This window comes from Pygocentrus nattereri, chromosome 6 (genome assembly GCF_015220715.1).
Source record: "Pygocentrus nattereri isolate fPygNat1 chromosome 6, fPygNat1.pri, whole genome shotgun sequence".
Taxonomy (NCBI): domain Eukaryota; kingdom Metazoa; phylum Chordata; class Actinopteri; order Characiformes; family Serrasalmidae; genus Pygocentrus; species Pygocentrus nattereri.
In genome coordinates, this window is record NC_051216.1 from 29,009,305 (window position 1) to 29,033,858 (window position 24,554).

At 38.7% G+C, this 24,554-nt stretch overlaps 1 protein-coding gene across 2 annotated transcripts in view; it reads left to right on the plus strand.

Annotated features, from left to right (window-relative positions):
- The first annotated feature begins 3,102 nt into the window (after window positions 1-3,102).
- cacnb4a (calcium channel, voltage-dependent, beta 4a subunit) overlaps window positions 3,103-24,554 on the plus strand; it is a 57,319-nt gene continuing 35,867 nt past the window's right edge. The window contains exons 1-2 of one of the 2 annotated variants that reach the window (XM_017709537.2): window positions 3,103-3,394; window positions 5,505-5,588. In XM_017709537.2, the coding sequence (XP_017565026.1) occupies window positions 3,332-3,394; window positions 5,505-5,588 (147 nt within the window). In that variant the 5' untranslated portion in view covers window positions 3,103-3,331. Of the gene's footprint in view, window positions 3,395-5,504; window positions 5,589-13,158; window positions 13,526-24,554 lie in introns of those variants that run through there. The other variant, XM_017709538.2, reaches the window with a different exon arrangement.

Consider the following 24,554-nt stretch of genomic DNA (forward strand, 5'->3'; position numbering starts at 1 on the left):
GTTCACATCTTTGAAAACCAACAATTCAACTGTATAAATTAAAAGGGCATTACATAGATGGATAAAGACCAGGATTAAGTATTGTCTTGGAATAAACTACAATACAAATACTGAATCAGCAGTGGTAATTCTTTTTAGTACAGGATTAGGCTTAATCTGGGTCTGGGTCTGAGCCACAATGAGCCACCAAATAGCTTTAATGTGCCTTGGCATTGATTCTACACGTCTCTAAAGCTGTACTGGAGGGATAGAACACCACTCTTCCTGAAAGATTTTCTCTCAGCTGGTATTTTTCATGATAGTGGTTGGTTGAGATCTGATGGATCAAGAATAAATATTAAGATAAGAGTATAAAGGCCATCAGTCAGAATAACTCTGTTGTGATTTGCAGTGACCCTTCTCACTGAAAAGTGGACCCGAATCATGTTAACAAATGTCCCCTCACAGCATAACAGACCTACTGGGCCTCATTTATGTGGCAATGGTGACTTTTAACTGGACTATAATTTTAACCCTGACCACTGTCCCCTTTAAAATTGGCCTAGTTATGCCACTGCACTGTAGAGGTCAGGTATTCAGGACGGTACCTTTCTCTTGGTGTGTGCCACACATGCACTCCCCCACTTATGGAGAGCATGGAAGGACTTATCTGACCATATGGCTCAGTACATTCTATGGGTTTTGTACCTCTGAACTCTGAAAAAAGGCATAGATCAATATGCCAGGTCACCACCAAAACCGGCATGTACTGTGAATGCTGCTGTACTGGTCAGCAGTTACGTAAGTTATTATGCTGAACATCTCCAAAAGCAGCATGTGTTGTGTTTGGGATGCTGGTATGCTGGCCATTCTGGATGACCAGCTTAACCAGCGCTAGCCAGCTAAGACCAGCATGGAATGCATGCTGATCTGTGCTGTTTTCTTTTTTCAGCAGGGAAATGTGCATTCGTCTTTGCAATCGGGTTTGAGTCCTACAACCCTACTATATCTCTCTCTATGTAGCTGTGGATTGACTCTTTTTGCTGACACACTAATACATGAGCATCACAGTCACTGAATGTGTGCATTTGGCCGTAATTTCCACTTTTACTGATGACCTTCCCCATATATAAGAATGAAAATGCCCCTTTAATCTCTGTTCTAATTAAAACTCCAGCCAGTTGAGGAGTCTTTCTGACAGAAGCTCTTGCCGTCCATGCCTCAATAATGAACCCTCTTTCAAGGTCACTCAAATCTTTTCCTATTGCCATCTTGATTCAACACTGAGGTCGACTGTGCCTGTTCAGCACTTTTATACGTGCCACAGAGCATGGTACGCTGAAAAATATCACACTTTAAATCGACATTAAATATGGCAAGTAGTTGTACACAAATAAAATGTGTTAAAACACAATTGTCAAAACAAGCTAATTTAAATGAATTGAATTGTGTTGATGTAATATATTTTGGCCTCCTGCTACTGGTTCATGCTACCATGTAAGATGTGGCCATGCAAAGCAGCTATGCACAGAGGCTCTCGAGAGGTGCTGCACTCATAGTAGGAGAGACTTTCCTTGTAACTAAGTTTTTGTTGTTAGCTTAATTAGGTGCTGAGATGTTGCTTGTGCTTTACTGTGTTGGGCTATGGGGTAACGTCAGTGTTCATGCCTACCATAAAGTGAAGATGTATGTTTAGAAGTGACCTGCCTGCCTCCTGGCCATGGCACCTGGCACTGAGTGATGGTCCTTCTGTTGCTGCCTGCTCAATAAAAGAGCCTTCACCTTCAAAGCACAATGTTTCCCGTGTCTTATTCTACACTGATACCACAATATTTACTTTGTGTGCAACAATTTATAACATTCTAATCATGAACCATTTGTTTTCAGAGTAGCATATTAATTGCCTAATTCAGGGGTGCACAACCCCAGTCTCCGAGGGCCGGTGTTTGGCACAGTTTGGTGATTTACATACCCAAACACAGCTGATTAGACTTAGGTTTAGTGGCAATACACAGATAAAAAAACTGTGCTGAACATGGGCCCTCCAGGAAAGGAGTTGTGAAACCCTGGCTTGCAGTACACCTGACTGGAAGCATCTACACTCATTATGCTTCCTCACAGAGTTTTTCCTTTAATTTGACTTATTCTCAAACGGCTCCCTGTTCCCTTTACAGCACACTATGTAACGTCTGCAAGTTTGGCTTCCTTACACAAATAGTGTGCTAAATGTCCAGCAGGCAAGTGTACGTTTTGTGGCTGAATCCCAGCAGGCTCTTTGTTATTGCATAATGTTTGGGTGCTGAAGGCATAGACAGCACACTGTAGGGAGCATGGAGCCATTAAGATTCAGGCCCAGTCACCTGTCTGTGTTTAATATGGCTCTTATTTTTATAGCATAGGGGTTGTGGGCTGAGCCTGATATCCAATATTTTTCACACACGTCTCCCAAAGCCAATACATGAACATATACACACTGTAGTAAAATGCCTAGAGTAAAATATACGTCATGCGTAATAAAATCCTAAGTATAAGTCACATCTAAACTCCTTTTTTTCTTATCTTCCGATTCCAGTATTGTTGTTTATTCTCAGTTGTGTAGGTGGGGAGATGAAAGCTCTGTAGACACTATCTGGATTTAAACATCAACTTTATTTCAAATTAATAAGACAGTGTTAAAGCCCTGTGAGAGTCCCGAAGGCCAAAATGGGATCCCCAGCTTGTAAAAGCTGCCTCTGCTTTATATATGGTGAATGTCCATAGAAACACACACACATCCATATATTCCCATAAGGAAACATCTGGAAAAGCTTAATGCTCTCATGCTATTCTATACATTAGCTCCCTCTCTTGAAGGAGGGGGCGAGAGAGGCCCTCAACAGAACACACACACATTAACAGAGAGCCTAACAGCAGATATTAAAAATATACAGAAAAACATGAATATTACAATATAACAATATAACAAATACAAGATGAGTGTAAACACACCTCAGTATCACTGCGCTCCTCTAATAAATCCAGTAGAAGTGTCTGCAGCGGTAGCCTAGCTTACCTGTGTGACCTTTGGGTGGTGGTTAGCAGGAGGCTAATTGGTCCACTAGAGGCGACCACGTGCCACTGCGCTCTGAGGCTGAGGGGAAGCAGCAGCAGCAGCAGCAGCAGCCCAGTAGTGGTGGTCTTCGGCGGTGTTCTGTGGGGTGTTAGTGTTTAACGCAGAGCAGCGGACCTTCTCTCAGTAACACAGGTTCCCCTGGTTAAAGCGAAGCTGGAGCAGACAGTGCACTACCCGCCTCAGTGCCAGTGGACTGGTACGGAGAGACAACCGCCTCCCTGGACCGACGAACTGGCCGAAATGTCCCGGCATATCTACACCCGACACGGGATAGGAGACGGTGTTCAGAAGCCCATTTTTCAGGTGAAGAGTGCGGTGTGGGTGAAGCTGTGGAGCGCTTTGTGTGTGATGTGTGTTGCGGACGCGTAATCGACACACCTTTCTCTGATTTTACCGCAGATGTTCAGTTCGGGTGCCTGACTCGCGTGTTTTTGACCTCGGGGAAGTTTTCACTGCTGCGGTGCTCTTCGCCGTTGGCTGAATGCCGTTTGTGTGTTTTGAGAGACGGAGGTTTCAGTACAGTCTTCTACTGCGCCTATTTTACCAGCTGATCTTCCCTACATTCATTATGAAAATGACTTGATTTAAATCTGAGGGTGTCATCAGTTTAGCCTATTGGAATTTAATTAGTCTGCTTAATAATTCATGACCTCGCTGATTTTTTTGCTGTGAGGATCTTTCAGGAGACTGTATGGAGGAGGGATGACCTAGTTTTTACCCCCCCAGATGGGTACTGGATTTAAGGGTAGAACTGTTTTTTCACTGTGTTTATTACCAGCTTGTAATGCTCAAAAAGATGGGTTTTAAATGGTTCTTTAGTAGAGACAATGGATCTGTTTGGAAACATGAGTTCTGAATAGAACCACTTCATGCTTAAATAGTTCTATAGATTGATGGAGAATGTATTGTATGTGGTTCCATATAGACTTTTTTAAAACAATTATTCTGTACAGCACCAGAAAGGGTTCAGCTATTGCTACAAGCTTGACATAGAAACAATAGAAGTACCCTTTTGGGTGCTATATAGAACCCATCCGAAGAACCCTTACATGATGCAGAGAAGCTTTTAATCATACGAAGGGTTCTTTGGGTGTTGATGGTTCCATCTAGAGCGATTTTCTTTAAAGAACCCCTGAAGCACCACCTTTTTAAGAGTGTATTGTTACAATGTCAAGCTTGTAACAATGGAAGAACTTTTTTGTGCTATATAGAACCATTTTTTGAACAGGTTCTATGTAGATGCATATACAACACCTTCACCATCAATCTGAAGGATCATTTCACCATGCATAGAACCATCTAACCATATAGAAGTCAAGGTTGTAAATAGAACCGTGTCTTTACTAAAGAACCCTTGAAGAGCCGTCTCTGTTAAGAGTGTAGGATGATGGATTTGTTGCTCAGGAGGGGAAAGTGTTTGCAGTGGTGTCCGTGTTTGCAGGATGCGCTCTGTAGCCTGAAGAGAGCACAAGACAAACTGCATTTGACTGCATTGCAACCATCTACACTGAAGGACAGTGTAGCCTCTGAAACACAGCCTCAGCGTCTCTGTAGCACTACAGTGTTCAGCTCCTCAGGGCCGCTGGGGCACATATCTCTATATATTTGCATCTGTGTGTTGTTTATGTGTCAGTTAACACCCTTGATTGGTCAAAGTGAAACTCAGCTTTTTATTTAGCTATAGGTTTAGTTTAACTGCACAGTTAAAAAAACTGGCTAACTAAATTCATTTAAGTCTGTGGTAGAGGGCAAGAAAATTGGCACGTAGGAATTGGTTATGTCATTTATGCATTACTCCATTAGGGATGCACCTGTATGGGAATTCTGGGCTGGTGGTGATATTCTGTGTTTTTCAAGTATGTAATGCTGTTGATGCTCCTGCCAATGCGCACATATTTATAAAATGTAGAAACTGTACAATTGAACAGCTCTTAAATTGTGTCAAAATGTTGTAATGAATGGATCAAAGGAAATGCTCCAGAAAAACTGGAATAAATCCTTTCTGCATTAACTTCTATTCAAAGGTAAGACTTTGGTCGACACTTTGGAGATGCAAGGTTTTTCTCTAAACAGCAACAAAATACAGTACAATTAATAAAAATTGGATATTTTAGCAAAAATACCCCAGACACAGCAAATGCATCTTCAAAAATCAGTTAATTATGGGTCATAGCATTTACACTTACTTTGATGGCATTTAGCAAATGATCTTATCCAGACAAATATTTGAATATTTTATAAATATATGTTTTACATTGCTTATATAGAAATGTAGTGCTTTTACTTAAACATTAGTATTAGACTGTAACTGTGTCAGTTATGCTGATAGATTTGTGCTGTCAGTGCATGAAGGTGCCCGTATTGTGCCAGAAGGAGAGACAGAGGTGATGGATGGTTTGTGCTCCTGCTGCAGGTGAACAGAGGAACCTATTCTCGCCGCAGTCGACTCAAGAGGTCAGATGGTAGCACCACCTCCACCAGCTTCATCCTCCGCCAGGTAGGACAATTTGGAGCTATATATACATCCACACTGTTTCATTTAGTAGTGACTAAATAATTATTCATTCATTTATGCATTCATCTTCTTAAGCTGCTTGATTCAGCTAGGGTTGCGATGAGTGAATAAATAACAAACAATTAAAAAACTAGTTTTATAGTTAAACAAAAGGAAATTGTGATTACGGTCTGTAAATTTTGTCACAGTCAATGCATTCTGTCTAGCAATAGCTTTTGCATCAAAGTGAAGCCAAGGGTTGATGTATGGAGAGTGCAGCTGCCCCACGGGTGAGAGCACAATCTCAGATAGTGGACCTTTTATCAAATAATTCCAAGATAGTTTAAAATTTGTCTTGTTTGTTATATTTTCACTTGTACCATTGCTGTAATTGAAGAGTTACATTCCAGAACGCTGTTTACCCATTTGGTACAGTTTTAGATATACAGTAGATGAATAACAGCTGATGTATAACAGAAAACACATGTTTTTTTCTCTAGCAAAGGTGGCATGATTCACAATATAGCACTGATATTTAGTGTATGTGCAAAGCTCACTTCCAACAATGTTTATAACGAGCAAAAATACAATTCTTGAATAGGCCTCCCACAATCATTACATAACAGCCTAATCACAGTTATTTAAAATGAACAGTTTATTGCAGTTATTCAAGAGGACTGCACTGTTTTCCACAGCCGTTAGGTTTTTACTGTTGTTTTATGCAAAATGTGAATTACGTGTGGTGAGGTGAGGCAAATCTATGTTCATATGTTTTTAGCATTTATGCCAGCAAAATGAGTTTCACTTCTATTTGTTTTACTTACATTTTCACTATCAAGAAAAATGTATCTTTGTTTGATTCCACGCATAATTGTGCATAAACCTAGACAACAGTGTAGTGTATGTATCATTTCATCAGTACAACAAACCAGTTTTACCTACTACATAAACATTGCTAGGATGCGAGACAACTAATCAACCAGTTCAGCCTCTTTAGGCTTGTATTTTAACATAAATCTGATGTTATTTACACAACAGTTAAACGTCAGCTAAAACCTAATAATTGAGACCAGCCTGTACTTAAAAGTGGTCCATGATGCATTAACCCCTTAATGTATTCTGTTCCCTGAAAGGTACAGTCACACTGAAGTCTGGTTTTAAGCCTGAAGGAACAGAAAGAAAGCTGAGTCTGCCTTTATGTGAATGGAAAGCTCTTGATTTTAATTTTAATGTAGTGTCTTTTTTCAACAGTGTCTTATTTTCTATAAAGTGTAAGTCAGTCTCACTTTCTCAAAATGTGTGGGTTTTTTTGGAAGCTCACTAAACATAGCCCCTCCCTGAATCTGTGAAGTTGAAAATAGCCACCACGACCAACAGCAATGCCTTTCAAATACAGAAAAACAAAAAACAAAGCACTGAAAATTTCTACTGTTGATTAGCTTTCAGCTCGCTCTCAGCTGCTTTTACCAGTGTTTGTGCAGAGCTGATCCCTATTCTAAAGATCCCTGTTAGTGTCATCGGCAGTGAGTTTATTCTCAAAGCTAAATGTTATTTGTAATTCATGACTTTATGAAAGGCACAATACAAAGAATGCATTAGTAATGGGTCAGTAATGGGCGAGTGGGCTGTTGTTGGCAGCTTGTGTGGCAAAAGGAACAAATGGGCTAGCAGAAATGAATGGATTTGCATTGTTTGTGAGGTGAGTGCACCGAACAAGATGTAACCATTGTTCTTTTACAGTCTGGTGAATCACTGGACTTCACGTGGTCTGACAAATCGCAGATGTTACATCACTTAAGCTACTCTCCTTTCATTGCACTTGCATGGTGCTGCTTTCTCGTTGGACGTCTGGTGTATGTGTTAAATGAAACAAAGCACAGAGAGAGACGATATGTACATTTCAATACATATCCTACAGTCACTCCAAAGCTGCTGTGGACTGCTGTCCTTGTGGATGGATGACTTTGGTTTCCAGGATAAAGATGAGAACCACTTCTCTGTCATCAGTTGAATATCATTACAAATGCTTGCCTGTCCAGTACCAGCTCTGCGCTGGTCGGCTACGCTTGTGTATCCTCATACTATGAGATAACTGAAAGAAAAAGGTCTCGCCTTTGAGATTGATCCGTGTGAAAGAGGTTCACAGTGGAGTTGACTGTAAGCCTACCTCTGGCTTATGCTGGAGGAGGCTGATGGGGTTTGGAGTGCTCCTGTGGGAATCAATGGCCTTAATGTCTTCCCGTGTGTCAGTTCACCTAGCTACAGCAGCCTTCAGCTCACCGTCCCTCATGCATCTTTGATGAAAGGCGGTGCACAGCGGCTCTTAAAACGTCTGCTGCTCTTTGACAAGTGCAGATGCTCTTGAGGTGTAAAATCATTATGGCATGAGAAAGGCAGAAACCACTGTGCCCACCATATTGTCCAAACATACCGGTTGCCATGGGTACTGAAAAAGGGCTTTTGAGGGAAAATAAGGCAGCCACACTGCTGCTTATGCAGCTGCCGTCACTGATGAGCCATCTTCTGCGAACGCCCTATGATCTGCAATCACAATGATTATATGGGGCATTTGAGCAGCACTCCTGGTCGTTGTTAATTAAAATCTATTGTATTTTTAAAATCTATTGTAGGCATTCTTGTCGAATTTAATACTTGTATTTTTTCACATTGCTTTCATGTATTTGGGGCAATATTTATATCAGCATTATATCACCATAATAAAAAAAAAAACAAGTATCTCCATTTTTTGGATTTTTAGCTTTCTGTCTTTTTGGATAACTTTTATTCATTTGCTTTTGGACAGTGATGATCTCAAAATATCGAGTATTGTGGAGAAGTACACAAGAGGATACTGTTATGTATTTATTTCTAGCCAAAATGACCAAGATGCTCATTTGTCACCATTTGAAAAAAGCCAAAAGCATATATTTAAAAGAAAAATACCCAGAAGCCTCAGCAACTAAAGTACTAGTGTGCCCATCCCTCACCTTTATTACATTATCAGTTCTTTTCAGGAAACTTGCTTTCAGTTTGTCAAAGAGCATTTTTTTTCAGCAATAAGTTGGTTGCATTTTACGTTTAAGTTTTAAGTACAGTTTATCTGGTGGTGACGGTTTGGTGGTCTTCCAGGTCTTTCACAGTTGTTAGTAAAGGTTTCTCTGTAACTGCAGTTTTAGAAACTCTTTTTGAAAGTGTTTTTACACTTATTTTCTCTTGACTTTCTCCTTCCTTATGCATGTAGATGCTCTTTTGTGTGTAATCTTCTCAGAACTGTCTCTTAGAAAATGAATAAAATATTAATAACTTGCACTAACAGGCCAATTTGACAGTAAAATAAATAAACAAAGGGTGGTCTTTGACATTTGCTCTGTACTTTACATTACAGATACATTCATTTAAAATAACAAATATAAATAAACTCATTTAATTATCCCAGCCCATTCAGGTTACAGTTATTTAGATCCACATGTACTCATTGAAGCAATAAAGAGTGTTGTTTGTGAAGATAGTCTGTAGCAGAGTTATTAGAGTGGAGAATGGGGGGGGGGGGGGGGGGGGGTAACTAGCTGAAGCAGATGTGTCACTGCAGCCTTTCAAAGCTTCCCAACATCTGAAAAGTGTTTTTTTTTCAGTGTCCTTGAGGCTTCAAACTTAACAATTTGTTCTGTTCATTTCAGCCTTTTTGTACATGTGGTGCCTCATTTCACTCTCAGACATTCAGAGCAGAAGCCAAGGCATTTCAGTTCTTGGAACTAGGGGACAAGAAACACAATAACGTAAAAATGAATTATGATTGTTGTGATGCCTAAAACCACACAAACATTATAAAAGACTTCAGTTGCTAAAATAGAAGAAAATGATGAACTGTAGGCCCTTTAAGTCTAGATTCCTGTAGAATCTTGGGAGGTTACTATTGTGAAGCTTGCCCTAAGTTTTATTTTTGACATCAGAAGCATTTTCCAAGCCATGACGGTACCCTACTTATGGATGCTTATCTGCATCCATGATTGAAAGTGGAGCAAAGACCATTTCAGCTGGTGGAATGGAATATGTGTCCGTGTTGCAGTGGAGCTATAAAAATTATTTGGGGTCTCTTGCTGTTTGCTTGTACCAGTTAGTCTCATGTAAAAAAAAGTATGGTGAGTTCAATTCTAAATTGGTTAAATAAATCCTAAATTAACTTCACACCAGCCTAAACGAGCTTTTATTTATAGCAGGCTGTGATTAACGGTACAGTGTTTTTTGCAGTTTTTTTTTTTTTGCATCCCCTTGTGCCATGGTGTTTCAAGTCCGGTTCTCAGTGTTTTCAGTCCTCTTTTTTCTGATAAGCCCACTCAAATACTTGTCTAAGACTTCCATGGCACTGTGTTGACGCAGTAGAAAACCACAGATCCTGCAAAATGACTCAGCCATTGAACTGCAGCCATGGAAACTAATAGACAGCTCTTCACTTCACAGGTGTACAGTGGCACAACTCCATAATTGACCGGGACTGAATTTCAGGTTTTTGATCATGTCTTGGTCTTTTGTTTCCAAGTACACCTGCCGACGTTTTTTAGATTTATTTTTTCATAGGTCTTTTTAATTAACGTCTTGCTCAGTATTCTCAAGCCTGAAATTAATGACCAAAAACCCTACATTTAAATTTGGTCAGAGAAACATTATTAAATTGGATTTGTATTGTATTTGTAATGTATAGGTAAAATTAGCCAAAATACCACAGTGGGAAAAAGAAAATGTTCAAGGATTTAATACAGATGGCCTCTGCTGTGTCTCAGCAGTGGGATTCCAGGAGGCTTCATGCCTAAACTCATTTTAGCCAGGGGCTGTATAAAGCCCTTCACAAATGAAGGGAGAAATCTGGGGGTGATTAACTCATGCTGTGATCAAGGTTAAGGCCAAAACTGCTAGTGAAGAATGTATTTCTATAGAAGCCTTAACTGAATGGGCTTTTCTTGTGTCTCGTTTTGGGGTAATAAAGCTGCTTAGTCAGCACATACCATGAGAATGAATAGAGAACTTTCAGTTCTGATAAATTTAACTCCTTAAACTGTAACCTTATTATTCAATTAAAAATGATAAAAATATTACACAGTAACTACTATATTCGTACTACACTTCATAATTACTACGTAACTACTATGTAACTGCTAGTTCTGTAGTTGTGAGACTAAAGGAGTTGAACTGTGGACCTCTATATGACCATTAGGGTTCATTAGGGTGTGTAGCTGATATTACCTTCTGCGGTGTTGCGTGGTGTTTCGTGTAGAGCTGGTGTGCTGTGTAATCACCAGCTCAGGAGCAGTAGTACTGACACAGTTATGCAGTAGCCTTTTATTGTGTTACTGTGGTCAAGGAAAAAATGCACTTCTTTATTTAATTTGTTGGTCTGGGAAATAATACAGTAGATGGGAGCTGTGTAATTACTGCGGAACTCAGTTAGTGTCTAACTGAAGCCCAGGCATGGATGTACTTTCACAAGTAACCATTAGAGGGCACTTGTGCTCCACTGTTTATCTAGCCTCCACAGAGTGAGGCCATAATTATCAGCAACCCCAATAGATTAGTTCAGTATAATTACAGGATGAGGTATAATTGGTCTTGCAGCACTAGATTAAATGATGAGTATAGATAAGATGACAAAATGTAATGTACTGAAAATTGTGAGAGAAAATAGTAAACAGTTTGCATGTAAACTGTGAACATTCAAGTCAACTCAACATACAGTCATATGCAAAGGTTTGGGCACCCTTGGCGAAATTACATTATTTTCTTATTTTCTAAGTAAGAAAAAATTAAGTTCCTCTACAGAGAACACACTTCTGCACATTTTACATACAGCAATGAACTGTTTATTTACTGAATTACAAAAACACATACTGTATGTTTTATTTTCCAATATGTCAAAATAAAAGAAGCACACAAAAATTAAAATTATAACTAGAAATTGTACACTACAATTTCCTAAGATATGTCATATCTAGGTTTGTTCCCTGTAGAGGATGTGTTATTTTGACTTAGAAATCAATGAAATGTCAATGAAAAATCAAAATATGTAATTTGACCAGTGTGCAATGTGTAATTTGACTTATTTTGACTTAGGAAATCAATGAAATGTGTAATTTGACCAGTGTGTAATGTGTAATTTGACTTATTTTGACTTAGAAAATCAACAAAATGTGTACTTTGACCAGTGTGTAATGTGTAATTTGACTTATTTTGACTTAGGAAATCAACAAAATGTGTAATGTAATCAGTGTATAATGTGTTATGTGACTTATTTTGACTTAGAAAATCACCGAAATGTATAATTTGACCGGTGTGTATTGTTTAATTTTACTTATTTTGACTTCATCAAAATATGAAAATCAGTGAATCATTGTGCATGCAGCTGTAAGTAGTGCATACACAGTTGCCTGCAAAAGTCAGAGACCAGTCTATTTATTTAATTTCCAGGTAAGGAAGCAGTCATCAAGCACAATGTTTTAATTTTTTAGGAGATAATTCTGAGGAGATTAGATATAATATAATCCTATTGCATAAGGAGAAAGTCAAAAATAAGTAAGTAAAAGTAAAACTAGTGCTGAAAAAAGGTATTTAAATATAGAGAAAATGGGGCTCCTGACTTTGCAAGACCTGTTAGAGCCAGTACACCACCAGCTGCATTTCTGTTCTTTGTTCACTGTTCACATACAAATCTTCATTCTTTATTAGTATGGCTCTTGTCTTATTATTTTGCTATCCCATGCCAACCCAAGGAGGATGGGTTCACTGTTTGAGTCTTGCATCCTCTTGAGGTTTCTTCTTTATGCTCTTACGGAGTCCTTAGCTTGCTCATTCAGGGCTTTCTGTAAAGCTGCTTTGTGACAACGGCCGTTGTACAAAGCGAGTTGAATTGCACTTAATGGCTGTTTTGACTGGAAATTAAGGAAATGATGGATGGTCTCTGACTTTTGCACAGCACTGTAGTTCGTAAGAATTAAACTTCTCCTTTACATTTTCAAATGATAAGAAAACGCATACATGTATCTTGGAGAATTGTTTAAGAAGACACTGATGTAGATTTCATTGCTCTGTTCCCAGAGAGGAGCGTGATACCTTATTGTTCCTCTGTCTTCAAGGTATTAGCGCTCACCATTCACATGCTATAAAAGCTAAAGGGGTGATTTGCATTTAGGAGTTAGATATGAAATGTTACTTTGACAGTTTGATAGTTTTGTCTGGCTCAGACAAATCAACATGCGCCTTTGTGAGGTGTCTGTTTGCATTGTGTCTCGACAGGAAGCAGTGGGTGCGCGTGTGCACACGTGAGAGAGCAAGACTCTGAGAACTAGAGGCAGAAGGAAAAGTGGGAGGACTGAGAAAAGGGGAGGGCATAGGGAGCAAAAATGAGCTAGGGTGAGAGAAAAAATACAGGAAACAAGCCCCCTGTGGTCGAGGAGTGGATGGCTGTAGACCCCTTTTTGCTTCCTCCAACTCCTCCTTATTCACCATCAAGGGGAGAGACCACTTACCCATTCTGACTGGAGCTCCCACCAGCCAATGAGCAGCCTGCCCCCTCTGCGCTGTCATCAAGGGCTGTGATTTGAGGAAAGCTCCACTCTCCTGCACTGTGTGTAAAAGGCTGATAAAATGCCAGGTCTCCGCTGCCTCTGGGGAGAGTCTCATTGCCTTATGATGTGAAAGGGATCAGGATCGATGCTCAGGAACACATCTCAGTGACAGCACACTTTGAAAAGAAGAAGAAGGGGGGGACCACTGTCTCTTTTGGCATCTTTGCTTGCTTTTAGGTCTTTGCTGTTTGCAAGGGGATTGTATCCCCCATCATTGATCTTTGCTCTTCCTTATATTAGTCTGCTTTCATCAAGAAGCACTTCTTGGAATATCTTACCTCCATGTACGACAATTTGTACCTGCATGGCTTTGAAGACTCGGAGGCGGTAAGTGCCGTTTGTGTGCAGAGAGATGAGTTTGAGATGGCTGAGCATTTGGCTTGGTGGCATGACATGCGGATGGGCGCGCAGATCAGCGCACACATCTGCAGGCAAAGCTGGTTGTAGAAATTCAGCAGGCAGATGTAGTTGTGTGGAGAGCGTCGGGGGAGGGGAAGATTGTGTGTGTGTGTGTGTGTGTGTGTGTGTGTTTATCAGTGACACCTGCTTCCTTTCCCCAAATGAAAAAAGCACTCTCTCCTCTTCGATTGCTGCATATAACGAGGGACTTGGGGGAGGGCCGTGAAGCAACAGCAGCAGCCTGTTATTCCATATGACTGAACAGCCACTGACTGCACAGTGTGGCTGCTATTCCTGCTCAGCTTGAAAACACATTGGTTTAATGTGGAGCTTTTGCGCTGATAATAAATGCCGTCAGCTATATCTCAGCTGTTCTTCAGAGATTTTGTCTATGTGTAGTCATGTATGGCTTTGTAATGGAGGGGCAGCATTACCTCCATAGCATTGATCTTTCTGCCTCAGTCGTCAATTTGAGGAGAGTAACACAAGGGCGTTATATTATCTCCTTAGTCAAGTGAGCGCATTGTTAAAATCTGACATTTGCTCCTAACCTTGGCCTCATAGGTTTGCAACCTGTCTTGAAGAACACTATCCTGGATTTAATTACTGTATGAATCATATACATTACTGTAGAAACTACAGTAGAGACCCTTCATTTACTGCATTTCCAGTTAAAACAGCCATTAAATACAAACTATTCCTTTTTCGGTGTCTGGAAAAAAAACAACTAAATAATCAACATCTAAACATATTGTCCAGTATTTGATGTGTCCACCCTTTACCTTTCCTCCTTCAGTTTCTCTTAGGATACATGCCTTCAGTTTCTCAAAGAAATCTATGTAGATACTTTTAACCATTTCAGTCATAGACGTCAGTTTGCATTTTCTCTTTCTATGTTCCACAGTCCAAGTAATCGCCAACGTATTTAGTGATATTGAGGTCTGGACTCTGGGGTGGACAGTCTATTGTTTTGAGAACACCAGCAGCATCTTTGTGTTGATGAGCAGTTTTTGCTTTTCTTACTAACACATTTGTGATAGCATTCTTTTAGGCCCATAGTGTTGAGTTGTCTTTTTTGATTTCCAATTTTGAAACTGCTATTTTACTTATTTTACTGTCACCTTCCTTATACAAATGGATTATCTTATATCTGATCTCCTCAGAAATATCTCATGAAAAATCAGGAGCTAGTAGTTAATGGCTATTTTACTGTAGGATAAACAAATAAAGGGCAGTCTCTGACACATTACTGTATGTTTTTGTGAGTCAATATTAGAAAAATGTTATTATATAATATAATATTATTAAAATATTATATAGTATTATTAAAATGCTTACAAAAGCAAGATGTGTGATTTGAGAAGGATAAACGAATATGGAAAGCAAATTGTCTTGGAGAATTAGATCTATGAGGCTGTAAACCCTAGTGCCTCCTTGCGGGGCTATGTTGATAGTATGTTGATGTTTGAATGGACTCTACCATATGATGCTGGAGTAAACCTACAGATGCCTTCAAGGGTTGTGCTAGAACACTAAAAACAGTGTATGTGCATAATCAGCAGTAATATAAAAAGAACAGGTTTTACATTTGAAAATGAAGCTTGCAGGTATGAACACAACAGTCACAAATAGCACCTACTTAAAGGTGTTTAGCCATTATGCAGCATCATATAATATACTCTTAAATATCAAGATGCTTTTAAAGTATCATTCACCACTGACATTTAACAGTTATTCACAATGAATGCAGTCCATTCACTGAAGCTAGGGATTGTTTTATCAGGTTTATGTTTAGAACGTGGAGCCCAAGCTAAAAACGGCACATCCAGAGTGACTCATCTACTGCTGATAGCGCTCTGAAGTTTAGTTCATTAGATGGCCATTTGCTATTGTTGGTTGTGGCATCATTTGTGTAGTTTCCTGAATTTTACTCAGAAAGGCTTAGTAAGTGGCAGATCAGCTTAGCAAGCTACCTGCACTAGTGCCGTCAAATGACAGTGAGCTTTACTGGTGAAAGCTGAAGTTTTGGGCTGGTTTGATTTGGGTTGTTTGGCTGCCTTGCAAGTAGTGCACAATTAATTTAAGTCAGTTGTCTTGTATAGAGTCATTGGAACCAAATCCATGGGCGAATGGCTTAGATGATAGATTTGTCACCAGCCTGGTTTCCATCCATAAATGAAAGCTAATAGCTGGAATTTCCCCCAAAAATGAATAAAGCAGTCATCGGCTCTGTAGAATAGAGTAAAACTCTCTACTTCACATTCATAAAACCACTTCCAATAAATATTGATAGAATATACAGAGAAATGTTTAACGTCGGGAATTCCTCTTAGCTGTTTTGTTTATGTATGGCTATATTGTACAGTATAAGAGTAAAAAATTACAAATGTAAGCTGCAAGCTCCTTATGTCTGTTTACCATCTAAATTCACCATTCAGCAAATGTGTTTCAGTTGTAACTTACCAAAATGTTTATCCACCTCAAATGAGCATACAAACTTTTATGTTTTTAATTCTGATGATTTTATTCAGTATTGGCAGATTCCATCGAGCCATTTTTTATTCAGTATGTGTAAGTATGCATGACGAAGCATGAATGGAAACCTAGCTATGAAAAAGCTTTGTTGCAACAAATTTGAATATATTTTGTTTGTTTCCAGATTTTATTATGTGCAGTATTCAAGGCCAAGTTTGTTGCAGAAAAATAACCACTCTCTAGCAAATGCTAGGATCAAGAAAAAAAAATCTAATTTACACGATTTTCCTCTTTTTGCTTCTTTAGCTACGAAGCTAACATTGCTAACAAACACTACAAGTTAACAGTCACCTAGACCTTTTCTGTAAACACACTCAAGCTCCAGGTTTTCATTAAAAGTCCTAGAGACTTGTTGATTTGGTTTAAGACATAAAATCTCTTACTGTGATTGACTTCATCATGACTTCATCATGACTTCATCATGTAGCTAAGTGCTGGGGGGGCAGCCATTGTAGATAATAGTGTAGTGCCGAATTCCGACTCCCCTGCAGAATCCGACTTCCCTTCACATGCACGCATATCATGCATTTCCTTAGTAGCCTCAAGTTTCACATGGATTCTATGTTACTTTTGAACCTTCTATAGCTCACAGTATGTTATGTTGTGCTCTAAACTACATTGACAAGTTGTGCAACCTTAATGTGAACTAAAAGAGGTTTTGGGGCTGTATTTACAGAAAAGATTTGGATGATGTCTTGGGTTTGTGAACATTAGCATTGTAGCTCCAGCACTACACTATAGAAGCAAAATTTCAACACCTGACATGTCTTGCCATGTCTTGTCATTGACTATATCTAAGGTATGTGAAAATTTTTGATTTTTGCCAAATTATTCCTTTAAATTCTAAATATTTACTATACACTATACATGTCTGTAATAAGGATCACCCCCCTCTACAGTTACTGTGCATTCCAAGTTGTAAATAGTTGTATGCAGAAGTTTGAATGGCCCTGATCAAATTGCAAGATTTGTTGATTTTGTAGGTGAAAATAAGTTCAGAAACAAATTTAGATACAACATTTTCTGCTAATTTTAGTTAGCAGTTTTTGTTTATTTACTGAATTGAACCAATTGGGAAAAAATAAAACATAAAATAAGGTACCATAAATTTGGACAGGCCATACTGTATGGTTTACTTTTTTCCACTACGTTAAATTCATCAAATAAACAGTAATTGCTCATTAAAAAGTATATGGAGGATGTGTATTTATTTCCCATCAACAAAACAGTTATGCCAGTTGTAGCTTTCAGGCTTTCCAACAAAATGTCTCAAGACTTTCCTAAGAATGGTGTGAAAAGCAAACAACTGCCAGTGGTCAGCATTCCTGTGAACAAAAACAGCTTGTGGATAAGGACGGTCGAAAGAGAATGGCGAGAATGGTTCAAACAAACAGATGGGCTGCAAGCAGCAAAAAAACTTCTGAGTTCACCATTCATGTGGATAATATCCTCTCAGAATGCATAATTTATTGGACATTCTTGAATACATTACAACAGCTGAAGACCATGTTGGGTGCCATTGCTGTGTGTGAGCAACAAGAAAGTTTTTCTCCAGTGGTCACAGGCGCCTTGTCAGATGAATCCAAGCTCTTTTTGCGTCATGCTGATGGAAGGATCTGAATTTGGTGCAAGCAACATTAGTCCGAGGATCCATCCTGTTTGATGTGGACAGTACAGCCCTGTGGTGGCAGTGTGATGGTGTGGAGTGTTTTCTGGCACGTGTTACGGCCTGTGATACCCTTTGAAGAATGCCTGAACAGCACAGCATATCTGAAGTTCATCACTCCTTGGCTACAGTTTATCCACACTCAGATGGAGACATCCAGCATAGTAATGCATCATGTCACAATGTATAATCACTGAATGGTTCCAGAAACTTGCTTCAGTGGTCTGCACAGTCCTCAGATCTCAACCTCATTTTTAGGAGAAGATAGAGAGGGCTGTCCTCAGAAGGCGGTGCAGCCATACAGTTTGCAGAAACTGTACAACACAGTATTTTCCGCATGGTACAACATTCCTTCACAGTGCATCCAGTATCAAATTCAGGCTGTTCTGAAGCCAAAGAAGGTGCAACATCCTGCTACACTGGTGTGCCTTTAAAAACCGTTGTGCCCTCCTTTGGGAGTTGCTATATTCATTTTACCCCCAGCTGAAAGGCATTATGCTATGAAAACGATGTTCAGAATGTAATTGGTGAATTATGAATTAGTTCAGATTTGGCTGTCTGGCTGCTAGTGTCTAGCCATTCTTATTATAACCTCACACCCTATTATTCACTAATTGTGTCTCCTTCTCCTTTCTTTTATTTTCTGGCTCATAAACATAAAATGAGACTGAGCAATTACCTAATGCACTATTGTTGTAGTACTCTGTGGTTACTCATTTGACAGAAGATGCAGCTCATATAGTTTATGATACAAATCCATTATTTCCATTAGTGGACGAAGAACTGAGAGCCTAAAAGTCTAGTTCTTAAAAACATCTAGAAGCACTGAGTTTCTTTGTTGGAGTGTGTACAAGCACTCCAGTCACACTCAGAAATGCCTCACACATGGTTCTGCACTGCTTGATGAATGAGTAACGCTTTGCCACCCTCAGCAAGAGCATCACTGATCATCATGTTAAAACCCCAGGAAAAGCTCCAGCCACCACCACAGATCAGTTTCTTCAGCTTTTCTTTTTTTTAAATTTATTTTAATTACAGTTCTGCATTAGTAAAACCTTATGTTGTGGCATAATAAGCACACATCTAGGTTAGAAATGTCTGAAATGATGTAAACATGAACTGGCAGTTTCATCAAATTTACTCTTTAATAAAATTGCCTCTTCATAAAAATTCTGACAAGTTTTGTGGAGAATATAACTTATAAGAAATCTATATACACAATTTGATAATGATAGCCCTCCTTTCTATCTAAACATTTCCTCTCTTCTCATGTAGGCTAGCCTAAGTGGCTGTGATGTCAGGTGTTTTGGTTGTATTAATCATTAACATAATAATTGATGGGAATGTCTTTTTCTGGCTGGTTTATCTACTTTCCGCTTGGTTCTAAAGAAAAGCAGGGCAAAACTCCAGACTTATAGTGGACACTAAGTGCTCCCGGTGCTTGCAGACTTTATGCAAGGGACAGAGCGGAGCCCCACCTGGCATGTGTAAAGATAAGCAAAGAGTGTGGCATGACATTCTCAAGCCCATAGTCCTGACATGGTTAGATAATGGTGTGTAGTGAGTGAGGGGATGTTGTTTGTGTATGTGTGTGTTTGTGTGTGTAAAAGGGTAGTATACAATAGTGTAGTAGAGTAATAGGGTCTTTGAGAGCAGGACAACCTCACAAGTTTTAACATGTTTACGTCAAAGGACATCTCAAACCTAAATTTGTGCATATTACACCAGATCATAAGGTTTTGGAGATGCAGGATGTTTCTCAACATTTCTCAACCAAACTGCTACTAGGCCAGGGGAATAATGAGCAATACTTCAGAAATGAGCCATGCTTGATAAGTGAGCCAGTGACGAAGCCAGGGATGATGTTTCAAAGATGATAATCACTGTTCTAGGAAAGAGAACTAGAAGAAAAGTAATTTTTACAGCTTGCTAATAGTATTCTAATAATATGTACATGTGAGATTGTATTATTAATTAGCCTCATATGATGTTATGTTTTAAACATTTTTACTATGGAAAACCCACAGGCATGACTTTGGAGCTCACTCACTCACTGACTCACTCACTCATTCACTCAAGTCTGTGTGTTAATAAGACGTTCCTCCATGAGGGGCACCTACTAGCATGCAAGTTGCTTTAGTGTGCATCATTTAACATTTTTCAAATTGATTTATGTGATATTTAATGTACGTTTTCATTAAATCAGTTAACGTAAACGCATATAGGCTAAATATAACCTAGAATGTAAGTCTAAGCTGCAGTGGCCCTATATGTATGTTTACAAGGACCTGGGGCTGAAGTAAGCAATCAGCCCTCAGCTGGTATAGTTTTTATACCTACATTTTTAAGACCAATATCCACATCCAACTTTTCCCTTGAGCTGAGAATGAAAGGAATTTCACATATAGTACATGGCATTGACTTGACTTTTTGTTTCTTAGCAGTATCTGAGCTCAGGGACTGGCTTTCTCTTTAACATATTGGTAACTAGCAAAGATACTTTCTCTAGATAGACAAAGCACTTTCATGTAAGTCGCTCTGGATAAGAGCATCTGCTAAATGCTGTAAATGTAAATGTACTTGATCTCCCATTATATTTATTTACTGTATAGGGTAAGCTGTACTGTTCAGGTAAATACTCTCCCTATGAAGATATAAAGAAGTGGATCAGTGAAATGAGTCTGACCGGAGGTAGAAATATAGTACAGATGACAAGAGGGCTATCTTGTCATTGTACTCTTCACATTTGACCTGATGTATAGGTCCTCTTATGCTGAGTATCAATTATTCACAGATCTCATGGTTAGATAGAGATAAAGCTGGTGTTATGTCTCAGCAGCAGTGAAATGTTTTGTTTTATTTGACTTAAATTTTTTGGTTACCAAAATGCCTCATTAATATATTTGGCTTTGTTTTGAGATAATAATAAGTAACATTAATTGGAAGGCTTTGTTGCTGCTAAATAAGGTCTAGCTGATGCCTTTCCTTTGCATAGGCATCCATGCTAAACTAAATGGATGAGTAAGAAATTCTAGTGTGTTGAACCTCCTCTCCTGTTATGGAGACTTAAAATAACCTCTAGAAGAAGCGGTGCTGCGCTAAATGATGTTATGCACATAACGGATGTTTCCTTCTGTACAGTCATGGGTAGATGAGGTTATTCTGGAATGAAATTATTTTCCAGTTCAACCTGGTAAAGTAATCTCCCCTTTAGGTGTGATGATTAATGAACTCAAAATAAAGAGATTCTCTCTGTTTACTTCCTCGAGGATGTTAACTCTCTTAAATGCAGAGGAAATTGCTTTCAGAATCTAATTATGATTTTTTAGGGTTTTAGGTCTTTGTCACATGTCATAACTTTCCCCTTAATTAAATATCCTTTTAAAAATTAGCCCATTACATTTTTTCATTGGGGATGCTTTATTTCATGTAGGAAAAACAACACGGCCGAACACCCACTGAAACCGAAGTACAGCAACATGAGCTGTGGTGGTAAATGTCATTTAGTGACTCATGCAATATTAACTCCTCTGGCTGAGTTGTTTGGCCTATGAGTGCATTTTTCAAGTTATCATAACATATCTAATGTGCAAGAACTCCTTTGTGCACCTAATTGGTACGTTAAAGAGGCACTCTGGCTAAATGAAAAATGTTACCATTGCTGTCATAAACATGCCTACTTGCACCTCTGCATTGGTGCCATAACCATCTTGAGAGTGAGAATTTCAGATTTAAAAACCACTGAGACCCCATCCTGATGATGTACCGTCCTGTGAAAAAGAGGGTACCCCATTTCTGTTTTCTCATTATTGTATATTAATCACTCTGAATGTCATTTAATATTTAAACAAAATGTGATATTAGGCAAAGAGAATCTTATCAAACACAAAACACAACGCTGAATTTATTTAATTTATTTATAAAGCAATAATGTCGTACATGTTGATCACCCATGTAAAAAAAAGTTATTTCCCCCCTTTAAAAAACTTTTGTGATCTGCAGCAGCAACTGCAACCACCATTTCCTGTAATTTAATCAAAAAAGCACTTTAACATTGTGAATGGCTGACTTTGCAGAAGTGCATTAATTCAGATATATTGGAATGTTTTGAACATGCGCTGCTCATCTGAGGTCTTGCCACAGCATTTCTTATTGAGTTCGAGTCAGGACTTTGACAAGGCCACTCCACAACATTAGTTTGGTTTCTTTTCAGCCATTCAGATATGGACTTGCTTTTTTGATTTGGATCTTTGTCTTGCTGTATAAATCAGATATGTTTCAACTTCAGCTCATGGGCAGAAACTCTCCTTAAGCATTTTCTGGTACAGAACATGATTCAGAAGGTTATTCTGTAATAGTAAGTTGTCCAGATCCCAAGGCAGCAAACACCTCCACCACCATGTTTGAATGCAGATATGATGTTACTAAAGTGAAATGCAGAACCTGTTTTAGGGCAGATATAAAAGGACCTTTGTTGTCTAAAAAGTTACACTTCAACCTGGTTTGTCCACAGAAACTTCTCTCAAAAGCCATAAGGATCCAGACACTTTTTTGCAAACTTGAGAGGAGTCTGGGTTTCATTCAGTTAGTAGTGTTTTCTGCCTTGCTGTTCTTTCATGAATGCCACTTTTACCCAGAGTCTTTTATTTACTGTGGAGTGTGTTTTTGAACCTTTGGTGACTTCCTGGATGATTTGTTTCTTGGGGAAATTTTGACAGGTTATCCGCTCCGGTAAAGATTCACCAGGGTTCACAGTCTGTAGACAATGGCTTTCACTATGGTTCTGTGATGTAGCTTAGGGGTGGATTTGTAATCCTTTCTAGACTGATCCTCAACTCTTCTGGATATTCTTTTGATCTTATCTAATGTTCTTGTAAGAAAGCTGGGGTGACTACATAGTCTGCAAGCCTGATTGTGTTCAGTCAGCTGAATCTCAGTATCAATTAAATTTGGTTAATTAGTTGACTATATTGGTTGGATAACTTTGCTCCTTAAATAAACAGAATAATCATTTTTATACATACTGGGTTTGATATATTATTTTTATGTAATATTACATTTTGTTTAAAGGTCTAAAAGCATTCACTGTGACATGTATGTAGTAATATGCAAAAGTATGCAAAAATCTGAAATTGGAATAAATACTTTTTCATTGCACTGTATCTTGAGGGTAGGACTACAGCTGCTTTAGGGTTTGTTTTGGATGATGATGATGATTATTTATGTATTTATTTTTTGCTAGCCAATGCTAAATGTAGCTGAATAGCTGTAAATATCTGTATTTGTTTAAAGCCATGGGTAGATTCCCAGTATTTGTATGATATATTAATGTAATGCATGCTGTGTACCATAGTGAGAAACAATTGACAAATAAGATGCATACAAAATCGTGAATTCTGTCAAACCGGTGGGGCTGAGGGATGCAGTACTGTGCTGTTAAATATTACATTATAACAGATGAGAAGCTAGTTTTAGGCTGGAAAGTTGTTACATTTACTCTGCATAATGGTTTTTAGATGAATCATGTTTCAAAAAGTAAGTGCATATAAACAATACATTTTTGAAACAATGTTTGATCTTTGATCACAGGTTTACATTTAAGACCTTGTAAAAACCTGCACATTGAATTATTTGAGTGACTTAAGTCTCTCTGGACAAAAAGGAGAGGCACAATATTTTTCTTGGGTTAACAGTGCCAATGTGTGACGGCTTTATTCCATGGTGCCCATGAGAGATTCTTTAGTGTAGCGAGGAAGAGCTGTGCCTTGGGGATGCTTATTTGTTTGAGGAGACTGACAGGACTGGACATGAAGTGTCGGCATGTGAGCTAAGCAGCTAGAACAATTTTGCCTCACTAGATGCTGATGTAACCCACCCCATCACCATACCCTCACTGTGCCCTAAATGACATACTGCATGCCACACTATCTGCCAAGAGGAGCTCATGCTGCTGAGACCTGATCAATTTCTGTAGATATTTAAAAACATGACATTTTGATGTATTTGATGCTTTTCTTTTGACCTAATATAATAGTGAGACAAGTAAGACCTTTGTGCTGACATCGAGATTACACTCTTAAGGGTTTTTTGGAGTGATAACATAGAAAAAACACCTTGGTTACTTAAAGAACTTTTCTGTGGTTGGTTCGTAATGTGTTTTGAGTATCAGGATTATATTTGGATAAAAAAAAAGCCAGTCGACATAAAAATGCAAGTGTAAACACACCTGATGCATTTTAAACAGATAGAAATTCGATCACTTAAATCAAGCCAGATGTTATAGCAGTTTAAATGGATCTGTCTCTCTAACATACATTTGACAACCAAAATCTCTCGTAGCACAAACCGAACACCTTCCTATGCAAGTCACTGGGCACCTGAACCATGTCTATGAGGGGGGATATAATCATGGAGGATGCACATGGTTGTGGACCAAGCCAAATTAAGTGGTTAATAGCAATATGGACGGACACTACTGTACAAAATAAACTGCAGATGACTTACAGGAACAATTGCTAATTGGTTTATTGGCATATTCCATCCCACGCAGTCATTGGATATCAGACCAGCTAACTAACTGGAGATGCATGTGGCTAAAATCTTATCAGAATACAACCCAGATAGTCACATTAAGTGACCAAGTGTAAACAGAGTCGTAGTCTAGTCATAATTTGCATCTGTATCTGTGGCTAACCATGTCAGGTGCAGAGCTATGGAGGGGATCTGTACATTTTTCTGTTTTAATTGGCGTTGGAG